The 27910-nt window shown below is 40.4% G+C and overlaps 1 protein-coding gene across 1 annotated transcript; it reads right to left on the reverse strand.

Moving 5' to 3' along the window:
* Positions 1 to 13694: 13694 nt before the first annotated feature.
* On the reverse strand, positions 13695 to 25957 carry zgc:152863 (uncharacterized protein LOC562658 homolog). The gene is made up of 5 exons (XM_054599494.1): positions 25820 to 25957; positions 21421 to 21527; positions 19237 to 19440; positions 15438 to 15582; positions 13695 to 15241 (listed from the first exon to the last, which is right to left on the reverse strand). The coding sequence occupies exons 2-5, from the start codon at positions 21512 to 21514 to the stop codon at positions 14905 to 14907; spliced, it is 780 nt and encodes a 259-aa protein (XP_054455469.1). The 5' UTR covers positions 21515 to 21527; positions 25820 to 25957; the 3' UTR covers positions 13695 to 14904.
* Positions 25958 to 27910: the final 1953 nt, after the last annotated feature.

The raw sequence follows: 27910 nt of genomic DNA on the forward strand, positions 1-27910 counted from the left end.
GAAAATAATCATGATCCAATTTTGTTCACGTGTAAGATCTGTTTTCACTGAAGATAATTCTAGAAAAATCCCCTCATGACTCAAAAAATTTGCCCTCTTAGATTTTAAGTTTATGAATTAAGCCCATCGAGCCCGGAAGCTGGAATCGGCCGACTCATTGGCACACTTCTAGAAGTGTTAGGTGACGTACGGGCAGGTTTTGCAAGGCCAAGAACACCAAGCCAATAGTTCTTTTTTTACAGGTACTGCCCATCGCCTGTAAACAGACTCTGATGGTTCAAATCAGTGGAATTGACCCTTCGCTGAGCCCGCCCCCCCGCTGCTACTCTGTCAATCCGTCAGAGCTACCATGGAGCCCACACTGTCACTAACTGCACTCCCTGAGTAAAATGTTTTCATTTTAATAATTTTTGGAAAAAACTGTAGCTAGCGTAGCATAGAACTATTGATGTGGTGTGCCCTGCTAATGTTAGCACACAGGTTTTTAGGTAGAAATGTAGCGTTTTTAAAATGTACATCTCCTTCAAACCTCTCAGGGTAACGATTACCACTATTAGGCAACATTTAACAATGACTGACTCCAAATCCACAAAACCACGGAGCAGAGCCAGCTCCTTTGTCGTACCCTGGTCGGAGCTGCCTGACAGTAGTAGTATGATTGGCCAGTCTGCGTTCAAGGGGCGGGTCAAATAGCAAAGGGTCAATTCTCCTTTATGATACATTTTTTGCCAGTTTTTTAGATCAACCCCATCCACTAAACACTCTTAATATGGACTCTGGCCGTTGTTATTTAGACCTTATATGCACACAGTCTCTTCTAAACTGGACTCATCACGGCTCTGGTTGCAGTAGCTCTAATCCTTTAGTTGCAGCGTCTGCTGTGAGTGATTTTGATGGCCATCTTGTGACATGTTTACCATCTGAGTGATCTCCATTAGTGTTCAGAATGTGGAGATGGGACCCCACCCTCCACCCAGTCCATCTCTTGGGTTTTATTGTGAGACTTTTAATTACTTGGACATGGAAGTACTTTTCTTTTTTCATATCGGAACCACAGCTTCCATTTTATTATTATTTTCCGAAAGACATCTGGACACACTAAAGAGCTTTCAGAACTAAGAATCCTTCAGCCCGACTTTTAACATGAGCTTCACTGCAGATAGATCGTGATGTTTTAAGTGTACTTTATTTTATTTTTTGCATCAGAGCCAGCTGTGCAGGCCTGCTGTTGTAGAATAACTGACTTCAGTGATCAGACGTTCAGTTCTCTGGCTGAAGCTTCCACTCGGATTAAGGATCAGGTGTGTTGCTTGAGGGCACTTTGACAGAACACCATGTGACCTCCTCCTCGTCTCAAACCTATCAAAATAGTAATTATGTTCTTCGAGGCGGCGGTCCGTTTGCTGTTTTAATTATGTATATTTGCTTCACAATCAGAAAACAGTTGCTATTTTCCCTGATGCAGACTGTGCTGTCATTTTGTGAATCATCAGTTCTACAGATAAATCAGTTAGAATCAGTCCGTAGCTCTCTTAAGGTGAAACACTGCCTCTTTTAACTGTTTTAAAATCAAGGGTCTCTTGTTATTGGCTTTACGCTTAAAATTTGATATATTTTTTTTGAACACTAGTGTTTAGAGGACATGAATGTCAATTATTTGGAAAGACAGACTTTCATTAAATTCAAGTGTAGTAAAATTAATTACTACTTATAATGAACAGTTTATTTTGGAATGAAAGCCTTCATTCATACCTCAGCAAACTAAGGGCTTTTAGTTTGTGCTTTATTTTCTGCAAAGTCTTTAAATCCTGCCTGTGGACACTGAGATAAATGGATTGCTTTAATGTTTTGGTTTGGTTTTCTGTGTTAGAGGAATAAAAATTATGCTTTTGGATTGAAAGGAACTGCAATATGTACAGTTTTTAAATGGAAATAAACATTCCACAGTTGGGTGTTAGCTATGAAGAGATACTAGGTTTTTTGGCGATTGTTTGTTTTTCTGAGCTACGATGACAGATTGTAACTAAGGCAGGGGATATTTCAATATCCATTTTTACAATGTCTTCCTGGTTGATGCATAAAATTGCTCTGAGAACTAAAAAGGTTTTGCCTTTTTGGAATGAAGGTGTGCAGCTGTTTTCATAAAGATTATCAGGACCAGCATGAATCCAAAATGTAGCTTTTTAATGTTGACAAAGCCATTGACGAAATATAAGTCCCTCGTCATCAGAGAGAAGAAGAGCCCTGATGGTTGTACCCACATGCAAAGTAAAGCACACTGCTGCTTATCAGTTTTTGTTCCTCTCATTTAGCCAATAAATGTATTTTTCTCTGATTTCTGAAGTCTGGTCTGGTTTCTTCTGTAGGTGTGAAACTCAGGCTGTCTGAGTGGCAGTTGCAAAAATAATTTAAGAAATAGCACCAGCTGCATGGAGAGGGACAACAGCATGCAAGTTTTCTAGAATGTAAGGCACCCTAGATTGCACTTCATCATGTTTTCTCCACTGGTAGGACATAGAGGGCCCTTAAGATGCTTCTCACACACATGTTGGAACCAGTTTGTGAGGAAAACAATATGTTTGGCATTTCTAAAAGCTGCCTGAGGCAGATTATTACATCCACTGAAATATGTTTGCTGATGATCACGCTGCTCATCTAGTCATCCACCACATAGACGCCTGCATTTATGTCCTGCTCACCAGGACGTTTTAAACCAATCTGCCTCATGCACATATTGAATATTATTATATTCCTTTATTGATCCCCATGGGGGAAATTCAAGTGTTGCAGCAGCTCAACTACACAGACAATAAATACACATACTATACAACTACACAGACAATAAATACACATACTATACAACTACACAGACAATAAATACACATACTATACAACTACACAGACAATAAATACACATACTATACAACTACACAGACAATAAATACACATACTATACAACTACACAGACAATAAATACACATACTATACAACTACACAGACAATAAATACACATACTATACAACTACACAGACAATAAATACACATACTATACAACTACACAGACAATAAATACACATACTATACAACTACACAGACAATAAATACACATACTATACAACATATTGAATACCCAGACAATAAGTGCCTCTATTTTGTGTTTGAAGTGCCTCTTTTTGTGTTTGAATCTTGTCTTGTGCACAAGATTGACCTTGCAGGCTGCTGCAGGACAAGGAGAATGGCCCATAGCTCTTCTTTTCATCCCCCTTAACAGCACCTAATGCACAGCACCCAATGCACAGCACAATGCAGCCTAATGCACAGCACCCAATGCACAGCACCCAATGCACAGCACCCAATGCACAGCCCATGCATGTTCTGGCTGCAGCAGATGACTCATCTGTGTAGGGGAAGGTGTTTATGTGGTTTTAATGTCTCTTTTTCAGGCCGTAGGAGGAACTCAGAGGCGGTGGTGATCTGTGGGTGAAGACTGCATCTCTCCCATCCTCTGCTGCGGGACGTTTCTCTCAAACTATGACCCAATCGTTAGGTGTTGCGTACTTTCAGCCCCGCCTCGTCCGAATCTGCGCCAAGTGAGACAGAGGCACGCTGAGCGGCGCCGGAAGCGTGGCGAGGGTTCCTTCAGAATAAGAGCAGGGTCCCTTTTCAGGAGATCAAGGCTTTTATGTAAAATAATACATCATTTATTTTATTTTAAATGGTGTATTATTATTATCCTATCAGTTCGCTGCACTTATTGCATTCGTATTAGTTTGTAGCACTTATTATATTCATATTAGTTTATTGCACTTATTGCATTCGTATTAGTTTATTGCACTTATTGAATTCGTATTAGTTTGTTGCACTTATCCTATTCGTAGTAGTTTATTGCACTTATTGCACTTATTCGTATTAGTCTGTTGCAATTATTGTTTTCGTAGTAATTTGCCTCTGCACTATACTTTTGCTCTGGTTTATGCTTTAAGATGCTTGTTTAAGAAAGGAGATGCACTGATGACTTCTGGTGACTAGTAGTTCTCTTGAATACCTATGTTGAATACACTTCCTGTAAGTCGCTTTGGATAAAAGCGTCTGCTAAATGACTGTAATGTAATGTAATGTAATGTAATGTATTAACCAGAGTCTTCAATAGTGTAATTATGTAATTGAGTAAAATATACAATATTTGCCTCTGAAGAGTACAACTATAAGATAGTTGGAAATACTCTCATCAAAATTATTTGATGAGAGTTTCCAACAGAACTTGAGTAATATTTTACTGTTAGTTTCCACCACTGGAAAGTAACTGTTAACTCTGCAGGTCTATTTTCTGGTTAAGCAATTCTTAAAGTAAATTTGACATTTTAAGACCAGCAAATGTGCTGCAGAAACCTGTTATCTCTCTAGTGGTGGATAACATACGCATTACACCACCTTAAGGCCACTGTTTGTCAAAGTAGCCCAGCACAACAAGGTATTAATGTCCATCATTTTATTCCACAACAGAATTTCCCTGTTACATTACATTACATTACATTACATTACATTACATTACAGTCATGTAGCAGACGCTTTTATCCAAAGCGACTTACAGGAAGTGTATTCAACATAGGTATTCAAGAGAACTACTAGTCACCAGAAGTCATCAGTGCATCTCCTTTCTTAAACAAGCATCTTAAAGCATAAACCAGAGCAAAAGTATAGTGCAGAGGCAAATTACTACGAAAACAATAATTGCAACAGACTAATACGAATAAGTAAGTAAACTACAAACAACGAATAGGATAAGTGCAGTAAACTAAATACTGAATGCAATAAGTGCTAGGAGGAAGGCTCAGGGTAGTACTTCTTGAAGAGGTGAGTTTTCAGCCTGCGCCTGTTGAGGATCAGCAAAGGTTTATCGTTTGCGTCACATCTCTCATCCTCTGTCCTTACACCCTCACATCCTTAAAGTTTGTGTTATTTTCAATTCAATTCAATTCAGTTTATTTTGTAGAGCCCAGAATCACAAATTACAAATTTGCCTCAGAGGGCTTTACAATCTGTACACATGAGACATCCTCTGTCCTTAGACCCTCACATCCTCTGTCCTTACACCCTCACATCCTCTGTCCTTACACCCTCACATCCTCTGTCCTTACACCCTCACATCCTCTGTCCTTACACCCTCACATCCTCCCTCACATCCTCTGTCCTTACACCCTCACATCCTCTGTCCTTACATCACATCCTCTGTCCTTACACCCTCACATCCTCTGTCCTTACACCCTCACATCCTCTGTCCTTACACCCTCACATCCTCTGTCCTTACTTACACCTCACATCCTCTGTCCTTACACCCTCACATCCTCTGTCCTTAGACCCTCACATCCTCTGTCCTTACACCCTCACATCCTCTGTCCTTATCCTCTGACCCTCACATCCTCTGTCCTTAGACCCTCACCCTGTCACCCTCACATCCTCTGTCCTTACACCCTCACATCCTCTGTCCTTACACCCTCACATCCTCTGTCCTTTACACCCTCACATCCTCTGTCCTTACATCCTCTGTCCTTACACTGTCCTTCACACATCCTCTGTCCTTAGACCCTCACATCCTCTGTCCTTACATCCTCTGTCCTTACACCCTCACATCCTCTGTCCTTAGACCCTCACATCCTCTGTCCTTACACCCTCACATCCTCTGTCCTTACACCCTCACATCCTCTGTCCTTACACCCTCACATCCTCTGTCCTTATCCTCTGTCCTTACACCCTCACATCCTCTGTCCTTATCCTCTGTCCTTACCCTCACATCCTCTGTCCTTACACCCTCACATCCTCTGTCCTTACACCCTCCACATCCTCTGTCCTTACACCCTCACATCCTCTGTCCTTACACCCTCACATCCTCTGTCCTTACACCCTCACATCCTCTGTCCCACCCTCATCCCTCCTCTGTCCTTAGACCCTCACATCCTCTGTCCTTACACCCTCACATCCTCTGTCCTTAGACCCTCACATCCTCTGTCCTTAGACCCTCATTTTGAAAAGCCTTACCGGAAGCAGCCTGTCTTACCTCGGCCAGCCTGCCAGCAGTCCCACCAGCTGATGCCAGAGACAGAGCCAGAGTTCGGAGGACTCAGAGGACTCTGAGGGGTCACAGAGCTTCACCGTCCTGCGGATCTCTGCACCGGAGGAGGCTGAGGAGAGGAGAGGACAGAGGACCCCATAGGACCATCAGAGAAGCTTCTGGAGACCACACAGAGATGATGAAAGCCACCGCGGAGAAGCTGAACGGGGACATGCAGAGGAGGCCGAGCTATCCCGGCGAGCTGCGGGCCAAACACGTCAACATGTCCACTAAGATCTGGGTGAAGGTGGCGATGGCCATCACCTACTTCTTCTGCGTGTCCGTGGCCGCCTTCGTCCTGGTCATATACTACGTGTTCTTCTGGACTCCAGACCCGCAGCACAACATCACCAGCACCGCAAACCCGAACCGCACAGAGTGCTTGACGGATGGAAGCGGATGGAGAGAAACCTGACTGAGTCCAGAGTTTGAGGTGCTGACCTGAAGGAGAGCAGAATGAACAGAATGAACAGAATGAACAGAATGAACAGAATGAACAGAATGAACAGAGCAGGATGCATGTGGGAGGAGGAGGATTTGTTGTTCTTGTTTCCAGCTTTACCCAAATACACAGTTCTGAGGGGTTCTATGTGTTTCAGCATGTTCTTGTCACTAGACCTAGAAGGACGTGTTTGCTTCCCCATCCAGTAAGTAAGAGTCTTTTTAAAAAAAACAACTAAAAAAAACTCCAAGGGATGTTTTTTTGTTCTTGTTTCAGTGTTGGGATGGTTCACTGTGTGAGGGAGAAAATGATGGTTCTTCTGGAAGTCATATACATCCTTTAACACTTGCACAGTGACTTTAAAAATGTCAACAATCTCTGCTTCCTCAATAAACTTAGTCGGTGTCTCCTGGAACCAACACAAGAACCCCTTAATATACTTAAGCCCACCCCTCAAGAAACACTGTTTTTTCCCCTGAAAAGCTTGAATTCCCTGAGGAACATCCCCTGGAACCATCTCAAGAACGATTGAACCCTCTTAAGAACTTTAGAGAACCCTCAAGAACACTCCAGGTAGCCATTGTGACCCTTCAAGAACCCTTGATACCCCAAATTAATTAATCAAACCCTCCCACCACCGAAGAAACCCCTTACAACCCCACATATCCTGTTGCATCTTGCTCAAAAACCCCTTCAAGACCTCACCTCAAGACCCTCCGAGGACCTTCCTCCCCGATGAGATCCACCGCTCTGCACTAACGGAGACATATTTTTACGATATGCCAATGTGAATGATTGAGTTTTCCTTTGTTTGCACAGCAGGATGCTGTTTTTATTCAGGTATCTAGAGGACTTTAAAGCGATACTGTACTGTAGCAGAAGTAGCCTAAATTGTGATCTCTGGTAGCTCGTATCTGTATGAAAAATGCAAGGCGATCACTCAGTATACTCTCAGTAGTTGCAGCAATTTAACCTTTTTTTTAGAGCAACTTTTGTCTTGCAGCGCCTCACAGAATGAGCATAAATATTCAATGCAACGTGACGTTTGTACCTCTTCTTGATGACACGGTTTATTCACCTCACGTCCTGTTCATAATTTAGGCTACAGTCCCTTAAATCTACTAGACTGTTTTCTTTACGATGTAGCCTTGAGAATTTATTGTTATGATATGATAAACTATGCATTTATTCCAGTGTGGGTGTCGTCATTCTGATTGCCGTCACCAGATGAGGTTTGTGCAGGCCATGCGGTGGCGTTGTGCACAAATGACAGACGGGACATTTCACAGGAAAGGCCAAGCTGACGTCAGCTTTAGTTACTCCTTCCTGTCCAGTGAAAACCACGTATGTCCAGCTGTGTTGGTTTTGAATGTGCTGATCTGAAAGAAAGTGTTCCTTTATGTTTTGAGAAAATCCTCCTACTTGTAAAGCTAAATAAACTCTTTAAGAAGCCTCTTGGATCAGCTGGAAAATGCATCGTCACAAAGCTGAAAACAGGGCCGTTTTTCTTTTTACAGTTACGTGGTTCTCACAGCAGAAAAACCCAACTACCCAACAGTATATAAAGGATTTCAATTGAGCCTGACCTTAAACATCTACAGCAGTAAATTGAAACATTAACAATAATGCAGCAGCAATATTAATCCAGAAACATCATAGTTAAATACCGACAGGGAACATTTTGCTACAATGAGTACTTTTACGTTAAGTACTTTTGGTACCTCATACTTTTTCGTAAGTATGGTTTAAAAAGCAGTACTTTCACGTTAAGTATTGAGTAAGTGTTGAGTCATTTTACAGTACTTTTCCTGAAGTAAAGGATCTGAGTACTTCTTCGGGTATTGAGCTGTAGCTCCTCTGTTCAACAGAAACCTGCTATGAAACTGAAACACATTCCTGTCACGTTGCAGATCGGAGGCCTGAAATGGAAATCAGCTTTGTGTTGATTCAGCCACTTTCAGTTCACACCAGCTACTGACCTCAGATGGGTTTGCTCATCTCAGTTCTCCTACAGTTTGAAACTGCAGTGCAGGAGACCAGCTCGAAGTCATCTAGTGCAAGAGGACAGTTCACAAAAGAGTCAATCCACTGCAGAACTAATGATATAAAATTAACATTAACATGTGATTTTTGTGAAGATTGTCAAACAAAAGTGGGATAGAAAGAGTTTTATGTTCTCCCCACTAGAAGATCCATGAATGCAGGATGGAAATGCCATTCATTTGATTCTGAGGTGTGAGAAACAGCAGTGACCGAGGTTTAACTGGGTTTAATCAAGAGAGACCTGAAGCCAGCGATGGAAGAGGGACTCAGATCTTTTACTTAAAGGTAGGGTTGGTAATTTGTTCCAAATAGTTTTTTGATATTTATTGAAATCTCAATTTATCCTGACAGACTATAAAAAGAACAAAAAATCTGCTATCTCTTGTTGTTGCAGGACTGTAATAAGCCTGTCCACTCATTTCATTCCCGATTACCTGCCGGACTGCTCACATTTGTCCTGTGCACCCAATGCTCTTCACCAGAGACTTCCACAAGCTGCTAGTTTAACAGCTGTGAGTGCTAACACCAGCCATGATCCTCGCACACGTTCATTATGATAACTTTGGAGGAGCGTTTTTGGAGGGAGGTCTGAAGGGACGGGCTGTCAGTGCTGCAGACTTTCTTGCTACTTTTGGAGCTAGTGCTGTTAGCTAGTGTCATTGGAAAAAATAGTTGGCGACACTGGGCATGGATTCTCCAATTGGATAATTTTTTTTAATCTAGCCCACTCTTACTCGTTTCTCAAGCTTGCCAACCCTAACATTAGAAACTGAAGCAGAGTGTTTGTTGTTGCTACAATCCGGATACAACGGCCGACTGCTGAGTCATTCCAGACTCTTCTTCAGGGGGCAGAATGACTGCTGACAACTTCAGGCATATAAGCAATATTTATGTTATGATATGTGATATGAATAAGGTGCAGCGAGCAGGTCAGTATTGCGAAAAGAACCCAAACAGGTTGATCAGGCTGAGTGGTCCTGAATCACCCTGAAGGGGTTTATTTCACAATAATGACCCGCTTGCTGTACATTATCCTGCTAAATACACAACTACTTTGCATACTAAAAAGGTAAGAGAGAGGGACTCCGTGGGAAGGTGGGGGCTTTTAAATCAGGGCCCATACCGGGCCAAGTTGTGGCTCATGAACCTAAAGACCCAGATCCTGCACGAAAGAAAAGAGCAAGCAAGTATAGGACACAGGCCCACCTAGTGAAGGGCTCGTCACATATGTCGTATGCCATAAACAACTCATTCAAAAAAGTCGTAGGATAAAAGAATAGCAAATGTCTTTATATAGTATTTCACAAAATAAAAATAATTAAAATGTTTAGTATTATAGTATTTCAACAAATGTTTTAAAAAAAATCATAGTGTAGTATGTCAAGGTCTTGGGTTTATTTTTTTCTGGTTCCTGTTTTATCCTGAGGTTCCTTGCCTCATGTGTCCTGTGTTTGTTTGACTTCCTGTCTTTGTAGTTCTTCCCTCCTTTTTCCGTGTATAACTCTTATATAATTGGCTTTGTCAACCTTGCTCTGTTCCAATCGTTTCTAGCACCAATCAGCTTCCAGCCTGCCCTCGTGTCTTCCCACCTGTGTCTTGATGTCTGATTAGTTTTTGTGTATTTATAGTCCTGTCTTTTCACTGTTGGATGACAGTAAGTCCTGCCCTGTTGCATGGACTTTTGTTTTTGTAACCTGCCTATTGTTCTTGCTGGTTTTTTTACTCTGATTTATAAGTTCATTCTACATTAAATCATTTAACCTGCGCTATCTGCCTGCCTTGCCTGTGTTCGGCTCCTTCCCCTGCTGCCTGCTCTCCAGAACGTTTAAATGTCATCAAAAAGTCATAGTATAGTGTGCCATGAAAAATATCACTAACATGTCATAGTTATGTATGTAATAAACATAAAAAGTTATAGTACTATATTATAAAAAATCATCATATAGTTTGTCATAAGAAATATAATTAACATATCACAGTATAATGTGTCATAAACATTTCATAATAGTCAAAGCTTCATCACAGTATGACCTATTAATGCATTTCAATTGGTATAAATGTTTCCCCTTTTGAGACTGTCTGGCGCCATCTTCTGGCTTTATATGCTATCTGTCCTTGTTTGATGATGTCATCAAGAGTATATGCGAACAGATTGTTTGTATGAAAGAGCCCCCATAAGTTTTATGATTGAGTGTAACATTTCTATCATAATGGCGTGTATGTTAATTGTTTCAAATGGTAATGTATGTTTATTTCTCAAGTCCAAGTGGCATCAGTAAATGAGTGAACTTTAAACCTCTTGTCAGCATAATCAGTTGTAGAAGAGTTTATCTGACTGTCGACTCCAGAGAGGCGCAAGAGGCAAAGGACAGGGCAGGACAGTAAAACAACAGCTTTTGGCTGACCTGCCTTTGAGCCTGAAGATTTGAAAAGAACGACAGTGAGCAGGCATAGAAGCAAACTCAACTCGAACAGTTTGAACTAGTGAGGACATCGGTCTCTGTACATCACCACATCAGGAAAAAACTCTGATGATGAGGACCAGATCCAATGCATCTTGCTCATCTAGACAGATTCATGGCTCATCGGCCAGTAAAGTCGCTGCTGCCTTAGCGCGTTCGTAGAAGCTGAAACAGCTTTAGCTGAGCTAGCCTCTGCTGAAAGGGGGATCAGCTGAGGCTACAGCAAGCTGAACTAGATGGAAAACATTAAGAAGTGTCACGGGACAGGGTACGCATTGAGAAGACGCTTGCAGCCACAGAGGTTTAGCCTCAAATCTTAGAGGCTGCGGTGGAACAAGACCATCCTGAGATTATCACTAAAATAGATGTTCCAGCTGAATACACAGAATCACGCATCCTTCATGCATGAAGAAATACGAAGAACGAGTCACTCAATGAACAGATGATCCAGTCAAACCTGTGCTAGACCCCCTCAATAGCAACCCAGAAATACAGGCTTTTCAGTATAGTCCCACCGTTTCCTCTTACCACAGTATGTTTTTGCCAGTAATCGAATCACCCTCTCACCCAACCCTTCAATCCTTCATGAGGACACCTGAAGAGAAAGAACAGATCGTCCGATTAAAGTCTTTGGTAGATTAGTGCCTCCGGCAAGTGGCACAGGAAGGCAAGTACAATTTTGGAGAAGACGCTAGACAGTTGGTTGCCCACCACTTTTATGTGGACTATGGGGTTCAAGTCACTTCACACAGCAGAGGCAGAAATCAGTGTACTCAAACGGACTCAAGTCATGTTTGCTTCCTCTATCCTTAGGTTGCATAAGCCAAAAACTAGAAACTCACTGCAGACTCTTCTGAAAGGGATGACCCATGGAACCTCTGTATCCCGAGGCCTTACACCTGCGTGTCACAATCTGCAGGCAAGCTTACGGAACTCTTTGTCTTCTCAGACACTTAAGAGAGGGCAGTAGCTGCTGGGGCACACATGAAGACTTTGGATGCAGATGGAAAATGCTATATAGGATTATTCTGAAGCAAAACTAGACTTTCTCCCAACCCAGAACCCACCATTACCCAACTGGAGCTTTGTTCTGCAATCATTGTCTCCAAAACAGAAATCAGATTTGATGCAGTCACCTTCTACACAGACAGAACGATTGAGCTCCGGTACATTTACAATGAGAACATTGCACATTGCATATTTAATGCATATTTACATTGGCCCAACAGTGCCGATATGTAGAAAACAAGCGCAATCCTGCAGGCATTGCAACACAACCTATCCCAGCAGAACATCTGAGAAGTACGATATGGTTCACAGGAACAGCGTTCCGGTCTCAGCCAGAAGATGTGTTGACCACTATGGAGAAATGTAACTTTTGGGGCCAGAACAACATCCCATTATACATCTTCAATGTTTTTATGGCAATTTATGTTTATTTCTCAGTTTTACCCAACTCCAAGTGGCTTCAGTAAAAGAGTGAACTTGAAAATTCTTGTCAGCGTTAACCTTAACCCTATAGTATTATTTTATTTTATTCATTAAGTATGTAAATACATTTTCATAAAAATTCATAGTTCGTGGTGTGTCATCAAAAAAGTTGTAGTATAGTATAGTCTGGCGTTATTGCTTGTAGCAGATTTAATAAATAATAATAAAGGTTACTAAACAATCAATTATAAATAATAAACCCATGAAATAGTATAAAAAGTGTGATGACACTCTTGGGCGGCTGTGGCTCACGAGGTAGAGCCTTTGTCCGTGATCACATGGTCGGTGGTTCGAACCCTGGCCTCTACAGTCAACATGCCGAGGTGTCCTTGTGCGAGACACCTAAACCGAAAGTTGCTCCCCGGGCGCTTCTTAGCAGCCCACTGCTCCTCAGGGTTGGGTTAAATGCATATGTGTATATATGTATCTATGTATGTACATGACCATTGAAGCCGATATTCATATTCATGTTGAGAAAAAGTCATAGAATAGTATGTATGAAAAAGTCATTTCATAGTATGTTACAAAAGTCATCGTATAGTATGTCAAAAAAACTGAAACAATTCATAGTATAGTATGTCAGAAATATAAAAAAAACAATGTTGACAAAAAGTCATGGTTTAGCATGTCAAAAAAAGTCATAGAATAGCATATGGAATTAATAGTAGTATTTCTAAAAAGTAAAATAAGCCATAATTATTCTGTCGAGAGAAGTAAAAAAGATTCAGTACAGTCATAGTATAATTTATATGTTGTAAAAGGTTGAAAAAAGTTAAAGTACAGTATAATGAAAAAGATCTATAAAAAACAAATTTTATAGGATGTCAAAAAAAGTCATTGTATAGCATGACGAAAGACAGACTGTCTGAATATTGTTGAAATTCATATGGGTTTTAGTAGATTCTTATTGTTTTTCAGATGAGAAAATTGTTTTTCGAGGATCGTGTTAAAAACTGTAGTTTAGATTTAAGAAGCTGCACTATAAATTCTGCCAGAACTCTGAAATGAAACCAAACATTCTTTTAACTTTGGGAGAACATTTCTCTGTCTGCTGTGCTAAACACATCCGGTGTGTCCTGATCATGCTGGCAAACCCAGGTGATGCAAATGAACTTTAATCAAGACAAAGCCAAGATGTCAAACATCTCAACATTTATTCATCATATAATTCTGTGCAATAATACAATGTACAAATAATCTTTTAGTAAATATTACAATCCATATTTAAGATTTGTTGCCACAATATGAAACATAAAATACATTCAAGGTCTGTGAAGGCGTCAGTCGCTCTGCAGGTAAGAGAGAGACAAAGAGGGAACCAGCCGGGTGAAGTGAGGACACGCACGCACACACACACACGCACACACGCACACACACACACACACACACGCACACACGCACACACACACACACACACACACACACACACACACACAATGTTTAATGAGTTTCAGGTTATTTGGTCCAACATATGTGGGGTTTTCTTTGCAGGTTGTTGAATGAAAACTGTTAAAAGCACCTTGGTGTGTCTGCATCGATGCCACCAGGCCAAATTAATGTACAATTATTTCAGATTCTTCTTACTGTACATTTAAATTAATCTAAATATTATACATTTTTTACTTCACTCATCACTGGAGAAACACTTCCGATCATTTTCACGTCTCTAAATATCTGCAATACACAAAATAAATATCACGACATGCTGCTTGTCACAATCAATCGGCCGAGTGTCCCAGCACTAGCATGGTATTAGTACTTTTACTGAAGTATAGGGTCTGAATACTTCTTCTGCCACTGCTGGGCACCACGCTGGCTTCAAATCAACACCACCACCAAGAGAAACGCTTTACAAACGATAGAATTCGATAGAAATGGAATGGAGTCTGTTGCCGTGGAAACGCAGGGTTTTCCTTCTGCAACAGCACAGTCTTTACCATCACTGACGGGAGAAGATGGAAGATGTCTCCAGAGCAACACTGAAAACACACTTTGATATGAATGCTGTCCTGTGAAAACCTCATAATTCAAGTTTGTGTGATGATTTTTGTATCTTAACTTATGGATTCTCATCAAAAATATAGTTTAAACAATGAAATACCGTGTCATCACACTAAAAATAAGGCATTCAGGATCTAAAGGTTTAACGATACATCACATAAACTCCCTCCTCTGTCACTTACATTCTTACGACACACTTTACAAATTAGCGTGTGATGCTGGTGAGCTGCAGCCGATCAGGAAAAGTGCAGTCTGGTTTTATATTGATCATATGCAGAGTAAACACTGCAGCTGTCAATCGAAATCCTCCATTGCTAAACAACATGTAGTCACATGTGAACCCCACAGTCTGTCAATCAAGTGTCCTTGTCATCTGAAAACGCAACATGTAGCTGCCGGACGTCCCCGTCACTCATCCTGTCTCCGGGGCGTGACGTCTGGACCTCCTCGTACGGGGGCGGGGGGTTGTCGGGGCTGGACAGGAGGGGGCGGTTGCTGCCGCCTGATTGGTTGTTGAGAGACGTCGGGTGACAGCTGGGAGCTTCCTGAGCCAGTAGGAGCTGGGTGGGTCCCGGCGCTGAGAAGGCGGGGAGGCGCTGCCCCCAGCTTCCGTACACCGCCTCCTCGTAGGAGGGGAGGGAGACGGGAAGGCCGTCCACCATCAGGTCCAGCTGGTCTGAGGAGCGACGGCTGCTGGGGGACACAGAGAGAATGACCTCATGTAGAAGAAGCAGGTGTGTTGTCATTTACATAAAATATAGAATGTAACACACAACCCGATCAAATGAGCCCCTTCATCGACACACGTCACGTCCCAAATGTGTTCGTTTGAATCCATAATAAACTAGATGTTTTATAAAAGGTAACAAGGGAATAATCTTCTTCTCACCTGTGTGATTGACAGGGGTAGAGGCGGGACTTGACGACCAGGCAGGCAGTGGTGGTGAGCAGGAAGATGGACACGCCCACCGCCGTTGTGGCCATGCTGGGCATCGAATCGTTCACTCGGTCGTCAGAGCGCACGTTGGGACCCTCTGAGGAGGAGGAGCACAAATGTACGTTGATTATTTTGGGGTTTTGGCCTGTTGCTCAAACAAAACGGACATCTTAGAAACACATTTCACTACGTTTTGAATCGATAAAATGATTACATTTTGAATGTCCCGACTCCTCAACTCCACTTTAAATATTGAAACTCTGTTGTGCCAGTTTTGCACATTACCAAACTACCTTTTGCATTTCCCTCATTCACACTATAACAAAAGTTTATAATTTTCATTATGATTGCACGTTTCATTGTGCAATTCTGTTTTGTATAATGACAATAACAAAACCCTGAATCCTTAAATGGAATATTAAACATATAAACAATTGTAATAATCAGTAATTGCAGAACCTCATGATGCAATTTTCCAACAGAAAAAGAAGACATGGAATTACAAGTGTTTGCACGTAGTGTTAAAACGATGATTTGGTATTTATATAAAAAATGCAAAAGTGTAGATTTTATGAGCTGAAGCTGTGACAGAACACAATCACCTGTGCTGCACCAATGTGGATAAAAAAAGTGTTCCTTTTGCAGAAATAGATTATCAAACACAAAATATGAGAGGAAGTTTTATGTCTAGTTATGTGGTTTTTCTGAGCTTTTGACAGTACGACAGTAGCTTTCCGTGAGGCTCTGACAGCGGCAACATGGAGGAAATGTTTTGTGGTTGGGATGGTGGCTTCGCCCGCTTCCTCTTTCTGCTCCCTGACGTACTGTTGCAGGGAGTTTCAGTGAGTGGTCACAGAGGAAGTCGGAACTGTTCTGAGTCGAGCAGAGCTTCTAGTTCCGCTGATGAGAGTCTGAGTGTCTCTGTTAAGTAGGTCAAAAGATGAAAGTGAGCTGCTGCTGTCTTTGCACAGGTTTAATGTTTAATTTTAGTGCTAAATTAACATTTAGAATCTGGTCTGAGTCATCGAGACAAAACTTGATCTCAATCGACTGCAGAGGTAAAGTCGGGTTCTTGATCCAAAAGATGAATAAAACATAAATACAATTCAAATACAAGTTAATGTCTTGCATTAAGATGTTACTTAAGAAAGGTATGCAAGTATTATCAGGAAAATGTACTACTTAAAAGTATACAAATGTCCCCTGTGTTATAAATTGTATCATTAGATTATTATTACTCATACATTAATGTAAAAGGAGGAGATACAATTGTCTTTGGTTGAGTAAGAGCTCATTAACTAATGGTTATTTTCCTTATGCATTAATCTGCTAATCCTTTCCTTCAGGAATCGATGGATGTTTTATTAATGGAGGAATTGACAGCATTTCTTACTGGAATACAGAGAAATGCTGTCAGATTTTTCCAGAGCCCAAAGTGAATATTTGTTTTTTCCCAGGCGGTAACCTCAGGTTCTGAAAAGTCAATGCAGAAATTCCTTTAACTTGCATTCTTTCTAATGGCCATCAGGGGGCGACTCCTCTGGTTTCAAGTTTCTTCAATAAAGCATGATGTTTATTTAGTAAATCATGGTCCTATTTAGAGTCAAATAGACCATAAAGCAGAGTAGGTTTTACGGTCTACTGGGCTTCCTTGTGATTGACAGGTCGCAACCAAGGTGTTGTCCGGATTGGGTGTTGTCTGTATTTCGTCTTAAAACTTTAACCTTTTCACAGTGTGTTTTCAGTTAATTATAACTTTTCGCTTTGGCTTATAACTTTGTGTGTCACTTATGGTTCCATCAAATCAAAATGTTGATAGCCAGGCTTCCAAACTTCATATATACAGTCTATGTTTTATCAAATCAACAGTCAAAACCGCAACAGTATCACTAATACATTAACATTATTAAAAGGAAAAGCTATATCTGGAACCATCAAATGTTTTTGCATGAAAAATTACTTAAATGATCATAAGTTAACTTTTAGTAAATCAACTTTTTTTGTTTTTTCTTGTCTCAGCAAACATGATATTTTAGAAATAATTTGTTTGTTCTGTGTTAAAAAATCTGCTTTCAAATACATGTAGTGTAGTGAAAAGTACAACATTTGCCCCTGAGTTGTAGTGAAGTAGAGGTATAAAGTAGCTTAAAAAAGAAAAGACTGAAGTAGAATTTGTACTTAAGTATAGTACTTGAGTTGATGTACTGAGTTAAATCCCATCACTGGCTGCATTACAGAACTCCCAGAGGCCTTTGAGAAGTATTTTGGTTGACCCTCACACAGCAAGACTACATCTCATGTCTGCAATCAACCTTAACACACATATTTAAATGAAAGGTTACCCCACTGGGATTTAAACACCATAACCAAACGACAACTATGGCATGCCGTCTGCTTGAACACTCAAGACAACAAGTAACTGTCATAAAATGACTAATCGGCTGATACAGCGTCAGGGTCAGCGGTGCATGAGTCATGAGCACATTGGAAGCTTAGCTAATCACTGAGGAACGCTGTGATGACCGGGGTTGCTGGGAAATGCTGAGAGATGTTTAGGTTTCAAACTCAGAGCTCAGAGAGAGCAGACAGTAGAAACAGTAGAAGTCAAAGAGGAAATCAAACATGCTACGAACACAAAGCATTTTATATAAAACACTGAATTCCTTTAAGGTTTGTAGGAAGATACGAGTCATTTAAACACTGAAACACCCACAACACTTAATCACACAAACCTAGGTTTTAATTGTGTATACCAGTGATGGAAGAAGTACCGAGACCCTTTCCTTAAGTAAAAGTAGAAAAACGATTCAGATTGTATCACATATAAGAGCATTTAATTGTTGAAGTTAGTCAGTGAGGAGCCACATTTTAGACACTTTGTATCCTACTAGGTAGATCATTAGTATAGTACTGCATCATGTTGTATGTTTTTATATTTTAAAAGTAACTTTAGTAACTAAAGTAACTAAGTATCAGTGTCAACTAAATGCAGTGGAGTAAACAGTAAAATATTTCTATCTGAGAAATAGTGGAGTCGAAGTGTAAAGAAGCATTCAATGTTAATAGACTATTAAAGTACTTTGAATTTGTAGTTGAGTACTGCTTCTAAATAAATGTACTTAGTTACACTTCACCACTGGTGTCTATGACCTGGTAAAATCATTTGTGATTGGCTATCATTTGTTTCACTTTTAGTTTTTCTTTCACTGATGTGAGAACACAAAGTAAAACCAGGTAGTCTGCCACGTTATCATGTTATAAAGTGATCCAAGTGAACTCTGAGCCAACTGTCCTTTATAACTTTAATTTTGTTATATTGAAATACAAAAACTACAACATGTAGTTTTCATCATCCTCTCTCCCAGACAAATGCTGAGCCATATAGATTACCTTTATTTAGAGTTTATAGATCAAGCTGATTGTAATTTCTTCTATGAGATGTATGAAAAGACTGAAAAATTTGAATTCCCAAAAGCCAGAAGTGACATCATACGCCTGACAAACCAAACTGAACAAAAGAACAGCAAAGCAAGTTCTCATATTTGTAAAGCTGAAACCAGAAAGTGTTTTTTTCTTGACAATGACCTTAACGATTAATTGAACATGACTTTTCTTTGTTGAATGTATTCCATTTTTGTTGGTAATGTCAAGCACAGTAATAAAGGGGGAAAAGGTATTTTACTGCACAAAGCAAACATAGCTCCTATACTACTTGTTAGACTCCAGTGTATTCAGTCTGCTGAACTCTTACCTCTGATGGGGATGCAGGTAGGAATCGAGGGCTGCCACCTCCCATGGCGACACCTGGAGACACCGACCTTGTTGTGGACGTGGTATCCGGGCTCACAGAAGAAGTGAATGGAGCTCTTGTGGGGGAAACCTTGACAGGGCGACGGGTCGCAGCGGAAACCTCCATGTTCTGGCACCAGAGGGTGAGTGCAGTTACTCAGTCGGCCTGTAGAGACACAAAACACAGAAATCATTGGTGGCCTTTACTTCACACCATTGTTATAGTTAATTTCTCTGAATTAAATCCAGAAATCCATTTCCTTTTCCCACCGCCTCATCCATCTCTGCTCAACATGCATGTGTTCTCTTTAGTCTTTAAAGAAGAGGATACAAATCTCTGCTTCCACCAGCTGGTGGCTGTTGTTTTGGCTAGTTTAATCTACATCAATGCATCATATTCTATAAGATCATCATATGTTTGTAGCGTCTATGTCCTGTGAGAACCACGTATCTCTAAACTAGAAAAACAGCTTGTTTTCAGCTTTGTGATGATGTATTTTCCAGCTGATCCAAGAGTCTTTTTAAATAGTTTAGTTTTAGGAGGATTTTCCCACACATAAATTAACACTTCCTCCTTCAGTTTATCACAACTTTTCAATATCAGCACATCTGGAGATAAGTGGTTTTCACTGGACAGGAAGGGGACGAAAAACTGTAAACTTTAAAGGAACTAAAACTGTCAGACAAATGGAGTGGAGTAAAAATTGACATTTTTTACCTCAAATGTATTAGAGTAGAAGTTATAAAACAGCATAATAAAGCAAAGTACGAGTACTTCAATTTTGTACTAAGTACAGCATTTGAGTAAATGTACTTGGTTACAATGACAGACGTGATCGATGGCGACAGAGTGTGACACCAGCTGGGAAGGACACTGGTGCAATGTGAAAGGACAGCAAGGTGATATTGTTACTGATAACAAAGTGAGTAAACAGCTCTATACGGGGCAGGACCTGCTTTAGATAATCCTTTCGACACATGCGGTTACTCATTAATGCATGCTGCGTACTGGAAAACTCTTTGCAAGAATGAAAACTTTGCCCGCAACAACCTTTGCCTTACACAATGGGCAGAGCAGCCAACACTTATACCCACTTCCTCTTTATGTTCACCTTCCATCATGAAAGTCTACGTCTGCAGAAACACGGTTTCCACTGCCTGCGTACGCTCCCCAACCCAAAACATCAACACATGAAGAGTAGGTCAAGTGTGAGGCTGGGAGTGGAAAATCACTAGATATGAAGCTACAACTAGAAAAGACTCAATGGTTTGATGCAATATCACAGCAAAAAGCTATTATGATTTAAATGGTTCTGTAAGAAACAGGAAGTCATAGCCACATTTCTGATGAACAGCACTTTCCGTACTTCTGAAACAGAAAAGTGTCCTGCAACACGCTGCCTAAAGTTAATTTAGTAATTCATAATCAGTCATCATAAAAGTGTGATGATAACACTGCTACAGATGTACTTTTATCTCTGTTGTGTTTATGATTAGAGCTTGTTTCAGTATCTGACTGCTATCACTGTCAATGACAATTATTAGACTGTTTTCGAAGGATTCCTTACGTTTTTCAGTTCAACACTTTATTACTAATATGCAGCAGTCAGCTTATAGTCGCCACTAAATGTGTAAATAAAATATTTTTTTATATTTCCTCCTTTGAGAATCAATCAATACAACAAAGCTTTCATTATAAAAAAAAAAGTGACAAATACCCACTGAATAAAGGATGCAATATGAAAACCTTTTATTATTTTATTATTATCATTAAATCTTATTGGTTCTCAGATAACACAAATGTTTGACAGAACAAGCGATTCTTCTTTTTTAATGTCAGTTAGCATCAGCTTTTGTAAACTCAAAGCCACCAGGGAAAGCTTCCAATAGATAGCCAACTTCAATAACTTTATATGTCCCAAACCATGGCAACAAGGGTTTCCAAGCCATGTGCATCACTTTTAAGTGTCCCCTGGAAACGATTTCTGTTGTGTGCTTCTCGCAGCAGGTTTCAGCATTTAAAAATAATATTTTCTGTATTTTCATTTATAATATTTGCCTGTCTGCTACAATAATTGAAGGAGGAACCAACGTAGAGACGTAAGGTATAAATGCATGAATAAACGAGGGCTGAATGAGGTCTTACCTGCTGCGAGGAGTGGTGAGGAGGCCAGGAGGAGGAGTCCACACACCAGACTGAAGCGTCCACAGGGCGATGGATACGGGACTGACGCAGACATCAAACCAGAGATCCTTAAGACACCACAGGAATGAAGAGTCAGAAGCAGAAAACACGTAAACACACCGATGTCAAAGTATCCTTGAACAGAAAGCAGAAGTCACACCTCGCAGCTCTGGTCCAAAGTTTTAAATGAAAGTAAGTTTTTGTATCCCAGTCTGAATGTATTTTCAGCTGTTAAGCCGACATCTGTTGTGTTCATTCACACCTGTCAGCTGCTGAGGCTTCATCCACACCACTATGTTTTCGTTTGATTGCCACCACACCTCTGCTAGCTTCACCTGTTGGTCACCGAGCAGCTGCATTGTTCAAGTCTTCATTTTCATTTTCAAAACAAAGATTTGAACCAGTGAGTTTTTGCATTATTATTCCACTATTAATCACATAAATGAATCGGCTACATGCATTAACATAACTGTTTATTGACATTAGCAACATTAACAATGATGAATAAAAATAACTTTTGTTGAGTTCATTTACTAAAGTTAAAGTAGTCAAATGCTCTGAGTCAACCACCAAACAAAAATGCATTATGCAAACCCTGGGTCCTGTCTTCCTCTAAATCAGCTCAAAATGACTAATCATAATCATATTTACAATAGCATATGCAGATGTTAGAAGACATTTAGCCTGGATGTTGAAAAAAGAAAGGTTAACTTAGAGTCATGGACTTTGTTCTGCAAAACAAACTGGAAGGTGTTAGGTAATCGCCGCCATGCTACACCAACCCACTGTGACTGGATGAGTGACATGGATCATGACAGATGGTGTGATGTGTGTGTATAATAATATTGCTATAAATAATGCTCCGGCCATGCTAACTAAACCTGTGCAAGCAGTGTGTGAAATACCCGCTGTAGTGCCGTCTCTATTTAAAATGTAGTTTTAGTCCCTTGATGCAATTAATTGAAATGTAGTAGACTGTGTTTGGTTGCTGGCGTTGTTTGAGCGAGAAATGCCACATCTACTGATGTTTTTTGTTCCTCATCAGGGTGTAAATAATTAATGGAACACTTTGAAATAGATTCTGCCTCCACCTCTTATCTTCCCATCAAACTACGACTGTAAACCTGTCTCAACCTCTCATTGGACACATAGTGAAACCGTCCCCTCACAGTGTTTACTGACTCATACTGAAAATGCCGGCTGAGCCACAAACAAAACCGAAAGCGATCTCCACCACAACAACCCAAACTCTATTTCCAGATGATTTGCAGCGGGCGCCTCCCCTGGCACGCAAATTCCCGTGACAAACTAGTGCCAACAGAGCCGACCTCTGCTGAGGTGTCGGCCTAAATGCCAGACAGTGTGTTTTTCGGTGTGATAAAGTGTGTGTGTAGGTGTAGCTTTCTTTTTGCTGTCTTTGCTGTGTGTTTTGTGCTTTCATGTCAAGAGAGATGCCAGTCATCTCTGGAGCATGGAGGGAAGGGAAGGGAGAGCCCCCCCTTCCCACACACACACACACATTTATATTCTCCATCTTATGTGACCACAATCTGCGTGGGAGGTCTTCATCTTAGTCATCACGGCCCTCTGTGATAGTATAACTTCTGCTGAAATGTTCATCAAGTTGAAAACACAATAATTGTGACCAGAGAAAATTAAAATGTCTCTTATTTCCCGAAAAAAACAAAAACACTAACCATCTGTTTGTTGTTAGCATCGTGATGTTGTTAAATCTTTTTTTAGCTGACATCCAGTGCTCAGATCTTTTACTTAAATTAAAGTAGCATTGCCACAGTGGAGTAATACTCTGTAAAAGTCCTGCATTCAAAGTGTTACTTAAGTAAAAGTACATAAGTATCAGCATCAAAATAAACTTAAAGTACCAAAAGTAAAGAATAATATATATTGTATAGCTGGATTATAATTATTGGTGCATTAATGTTTTCATTTATTTAATGCTGCAGCTGGTAAAACATTCCACCACTGTCGACATTACATAGTTTCTTATCAAGCACCTTTTTTAACGAGCTTATGAATAAAAGTTAAACGATGTGACGCATCAGCGCGATCGGCAGCACTACAAACATCACCCTGGCCAGCCTCTAAATGTCACAATCTGGAGCTTCTTTTGTTGCAGGGTGGTGAGGGCTGAAGGAAGACATGACTGACAGAATGTTTGAGCTTCACTGCAGGTGACTTCACACCTTGGGGGAGGGGGACGACGACTGGATGTGGTCCTATGCTGCAGATGCAGATCGTCACCTCTCCATCAACTACACCTTCCCTTCATGTCTCAGGGGCATTTAAGTTACAAAACAGATTCCTCTGTGTTAGATAGGAGTCACAAACCTAAGCTATTTTATTCTACTGCTGTAGATGTTTTTATCTCCTTTATATACTGATGGTTAATTTTATCTACAGCAATGCATCATATTCTATAAGATCATCATATGTTTGTAGCGTTGCTGTAATGTGAGAACCGCCTATCTCTAAAAAGAAAGAAAAATCAGCCTGTTTTTCAGCTTTGTGACGATGCCTTTTCCAGCTGATCCAAGAGGCTTTTTAAAGAGTTTATTTAGATTAAGATGTAGCAGGATTTCTCAACACATAAAGGAACACTTCATCCTTCAGTTTACAACAAACATGCAACATCAGCACATCTGGAGATTTGTGGTTTTCACTGTACAGGAAGAGGATGGGAAAAAAATGGTCATCTGAAAAGTAACTAAAGCTGTCAGACAAATGGAGTGGAGTAAAAAGTACAATGTTTACCTCTGAGAGGTAGAGGAGTAGAAGTAGAAGCTAGCATAAAACTAGAATACTCAAGTAAAGTATATCGAATTTGTACTCAACTTCAATACTTGAGTAAATGTACATTCCACCACTGTAAACTGTAGACTATAATGAACTTGAAGTGCATTTAACAGAAGCCTCTTCTGTTTCTGTGACCACACTCAATATAAACAAAAGGAGTCACATATGAAGTCATGTTAAATGAGGTAAAGTAATATTTCACAGCTGTAAACCCACTGAACCACATCTGGCTGGTTGATCAGTGGCTGTGTTGGTGACTCTGCCATGTTGAACTTTGCTCTTTCTGCTCTGCTACTTCACAGTATTTCTGAAAACCCACAAATACAAACCTTGTCTAATGATTAAAGTTTAGCCTCATGGTTTTATTTTACTCTTTTAGGAAAAACTGAATTTTGTCAACTTATGTCTCCAGTGGTGGATGAAGTACTCATATTTTGAAGTAAAGCAAAAGTTGCAATACTACTTGAAAAGATACTCTGTTATAAGTAAAAGTCCTGCATTCAAAATCATACTCAAGTAAACGTACAAAAGCGTCAGCATCAAAATATACTTAAATTACCAAAAGTCCTCAATATGCAATAATAATATATTATTATTATTATTATTATATAAAATAATAAAGCATTTAAAAAGGGGAAATATGTCTAATAGTTATTGTATTATCCTTAACAGAAATGGGAAGAACAGAACGTTTCTGCAGACCACGCCTTCATAACTTCCTCTGGTGTTTAATTTGATATAATTATATGTAAATTACATTTCATATTACCTCCACCTGCTCAGTGTGATTGATGGGATGGTCACGGTTTGTTAAAGCTTTGAACAGCCAGCGTACACAATGTACACAGTGGAAGTGCTGATGCTGCTGAACGAGTCACAGGGACACAGTTCTGTTATAATGGAGCCTTTAATGACTTTAATCCACGAGACTTTATGACCGAAGTCTGCGTCGGTTAAACAAGAAGATAATGAAATGATAAAGTATAATAAACATGTTTATTTGAGGATTTCTGGAACACAATATCAATAGAGTTGATATTCAACTTCCCTTGCTCCTGCAAGCTCCTTGAGACTTGTGAAACCCCCCCAAAGACCACCTCAAAGGATCCCTCAAACACCTGGAATACACAAAACCTCCAGAGACCTGTGGGACCCCCTCGGTGGTCTGGAGCCATATAGACACACAGGTTATTATGTGTGGAGCTCCTTTGTTCCCCAGTGGAAGCTTCATGAGTTCCCCAAAACATTCCATGTGATTATTAGATATCATGAAAAATCCACTGTTTACCTGCATGTTGATTTTTACATTCATATAGATTGAATACACTGTTGTTTTAAACACTACATATCATCACTGTCACATAAGCATTCTGTAAACAGTCTACTGTCAAATCCACCAATGAAGCCAGTAAGACCTCTGATCCCCTGTCAACACTGCACACAGAGCATCAGAGGGCGGAATGATCCACATATCTGATTTAGATATACAGTTAAAACACCGACGCCTGCTCTCTATGAATGCACTAAATATACAAACATGTCTCACCTGAGAGCCGCGGATGAGGCGGTGGAGCTGCAGAGGAGCTGCTGTGTTGTGTTGTGTTGAAGGTTTCGGATTGCAGAAGTGCAGACGGCTCGGTGGTGGTTCTCTCTCCGTCCGTCAGCAGCAACAAGTGGGACCTTCCTCTCTCTCTCTCTCTCTCTCTCTCTCTCTCTCTCTGCTCTCTCTCTGACTCACCGATCAGCTGTTCTCCACACAGACCGGGGCCGCTGATTGGCCGCCGAGAGCCGTCAAACACCGCCGACTGACGAGACACCGTCATATTCTGGAAACGCTCTCTCTTTATCACACACACACACACACACACACACACACACACACACACACACACACACACACACACACACACACACACACACACACAGTCACACACACACACACACACACACACACACACACACACACACACACACACACACACACACACACACACACACACACACACACACACACACACACACACACACACACACACACACACACACACACACACACAGTCACACACACACACACACACACACACACACACACACACACACACACACACACACACACACACACACACACACACACACACACACACACACACACACACACACACACACACACACACACACACACACACACACACACACACACACACACACAGTTACACACACACACACACACACACACAGTACACACACACACACACACACACACACACACACACACACACACACACACACACACACACACACACACACACACACACACACACACACACACACACACACACACACACACACACCCTATAGTTTAACCAATGACTTCCTCCTTTCTCACCTTATCTCACACACACACACACACACACACACACACACACACACACACACACACACACACACACACACACACACACACACACACACACACACACACACACACACACACACACACACACACACACACACAGTCACACCCTAGTTTAACCAATGACTTCCTCCTTTCTCACCTTATCTCACACAAACACAGTTATTCATAAAGAAGAAATCTATTATATATATATAACATAACATATACATATATTAAAATAGAATTACCAATGCTGATACTTGTAAATAGATAACTGACTTCCTGGAAATCAAACAAGATTTGCTGCATTAACTCAAATAAGCCTCCTGCCCTGACCAAATCACTATTTTGAGGTAGTTGTACTTTGCTTGAGTATTAACATTTTCTGCGACCTTATTCTTCTATTTCACTACATTTCAGCAGTTAATATTGTACTTTTTAATACATTTTTCTGACAGCTTAAGTTACTCTGTAAATTCAGAACTCTAAATATAAATGAATCAATGATAACATTTTATTATAGGTTGAGCTGCCCAGCAGTATATTAAGTAATTAGAATAAGCTTCATCTTTGATTGTCATGTGTGTTTTATGACCAAATAACTGCAAAATATTGGACCAACAAATAACCTGCCCCAATAATAGCGTAGACTTTACCAATATTAATGCCAATGTTCACAAAGATCATCGGGTCTCATTTTTCTGGGGATCGCTAGTTTCTAAAATTCTTCAGGCAGATATAGAGATATCTCCCAGAATAAGTGAAAACATCAGTGGATTGTCAAAGTCAATAGAAACATCCTCTTGGGAACAGCACATCAATACATGCGATAAAGGATGAGATATTTCAGTCTGGATATCACAGACGTATTAAAGTATTTAGGATCAAAATATTACATGCATGCCTTACGTTATTGTATACAGTATTTATTATAGTTTTACATTTTTAGTTCTAACTAGTAAAGTCAATGTGGTTTTCCTAACTAACCTAAAATTACACATTAAACTAAAACCAACCACTACTTTACACCTGTGTGAGAACCAAGCACACACACAGACCACAAACACAGCTGTTCTGTGGTCTTTATTAGCGGTCATTGTTTGGAGGGGCCGACCGTTTACAGTAAAAGCTGCAGAGCTGCAGCTCAGTTACTTCCACCGACGCGTCGGAAGCTCTAAAAATACAAGCGTGCCGCCTGCTGCTGTGTTACAGCAGAGAAAAAGAGGTCCTTCAGGGTGTCAA

This window comes from Anoplopoma fimbria, chromosome 1 (genome assembly GCF_027596085.1).
Source record: "Anoplopoma fimbria isolate UVic2021 breed Golden Eagle Sablefish chromosome 1, Afim_UVic_2022, whole genome shotgun sequence".
NCBI lineage: Eukaryota > Metazoa > Chordata > Actinopteri > Perciformes > Anoplopomatidae > Anoplopoma > Anoplopoma fimbria.

Coding starts and splice junctions, on each gene's coding strand:
- zgc:152863 (XM_054599494.1), bottom strand. CDS start 21,514: ATGTCTGCGTCAGTCCCGTATCCATCGCCCTGTGGACGCTTCAGTCTG. Junction 19,441..21,420: donor CTCACCACTCCTCGCAGCAG/GTAAGACCTCAT, acceptor GTGTCTCTACAG/GCCGACTGAGTAACTGCACT. Junction 15,242..15,437: donor TACCCCTGTCAATCACACAG/GTGAGAAGAAGA, acceptor TGTGTCCCCCAG/CAGCCGTCGCTCCTCAGACC.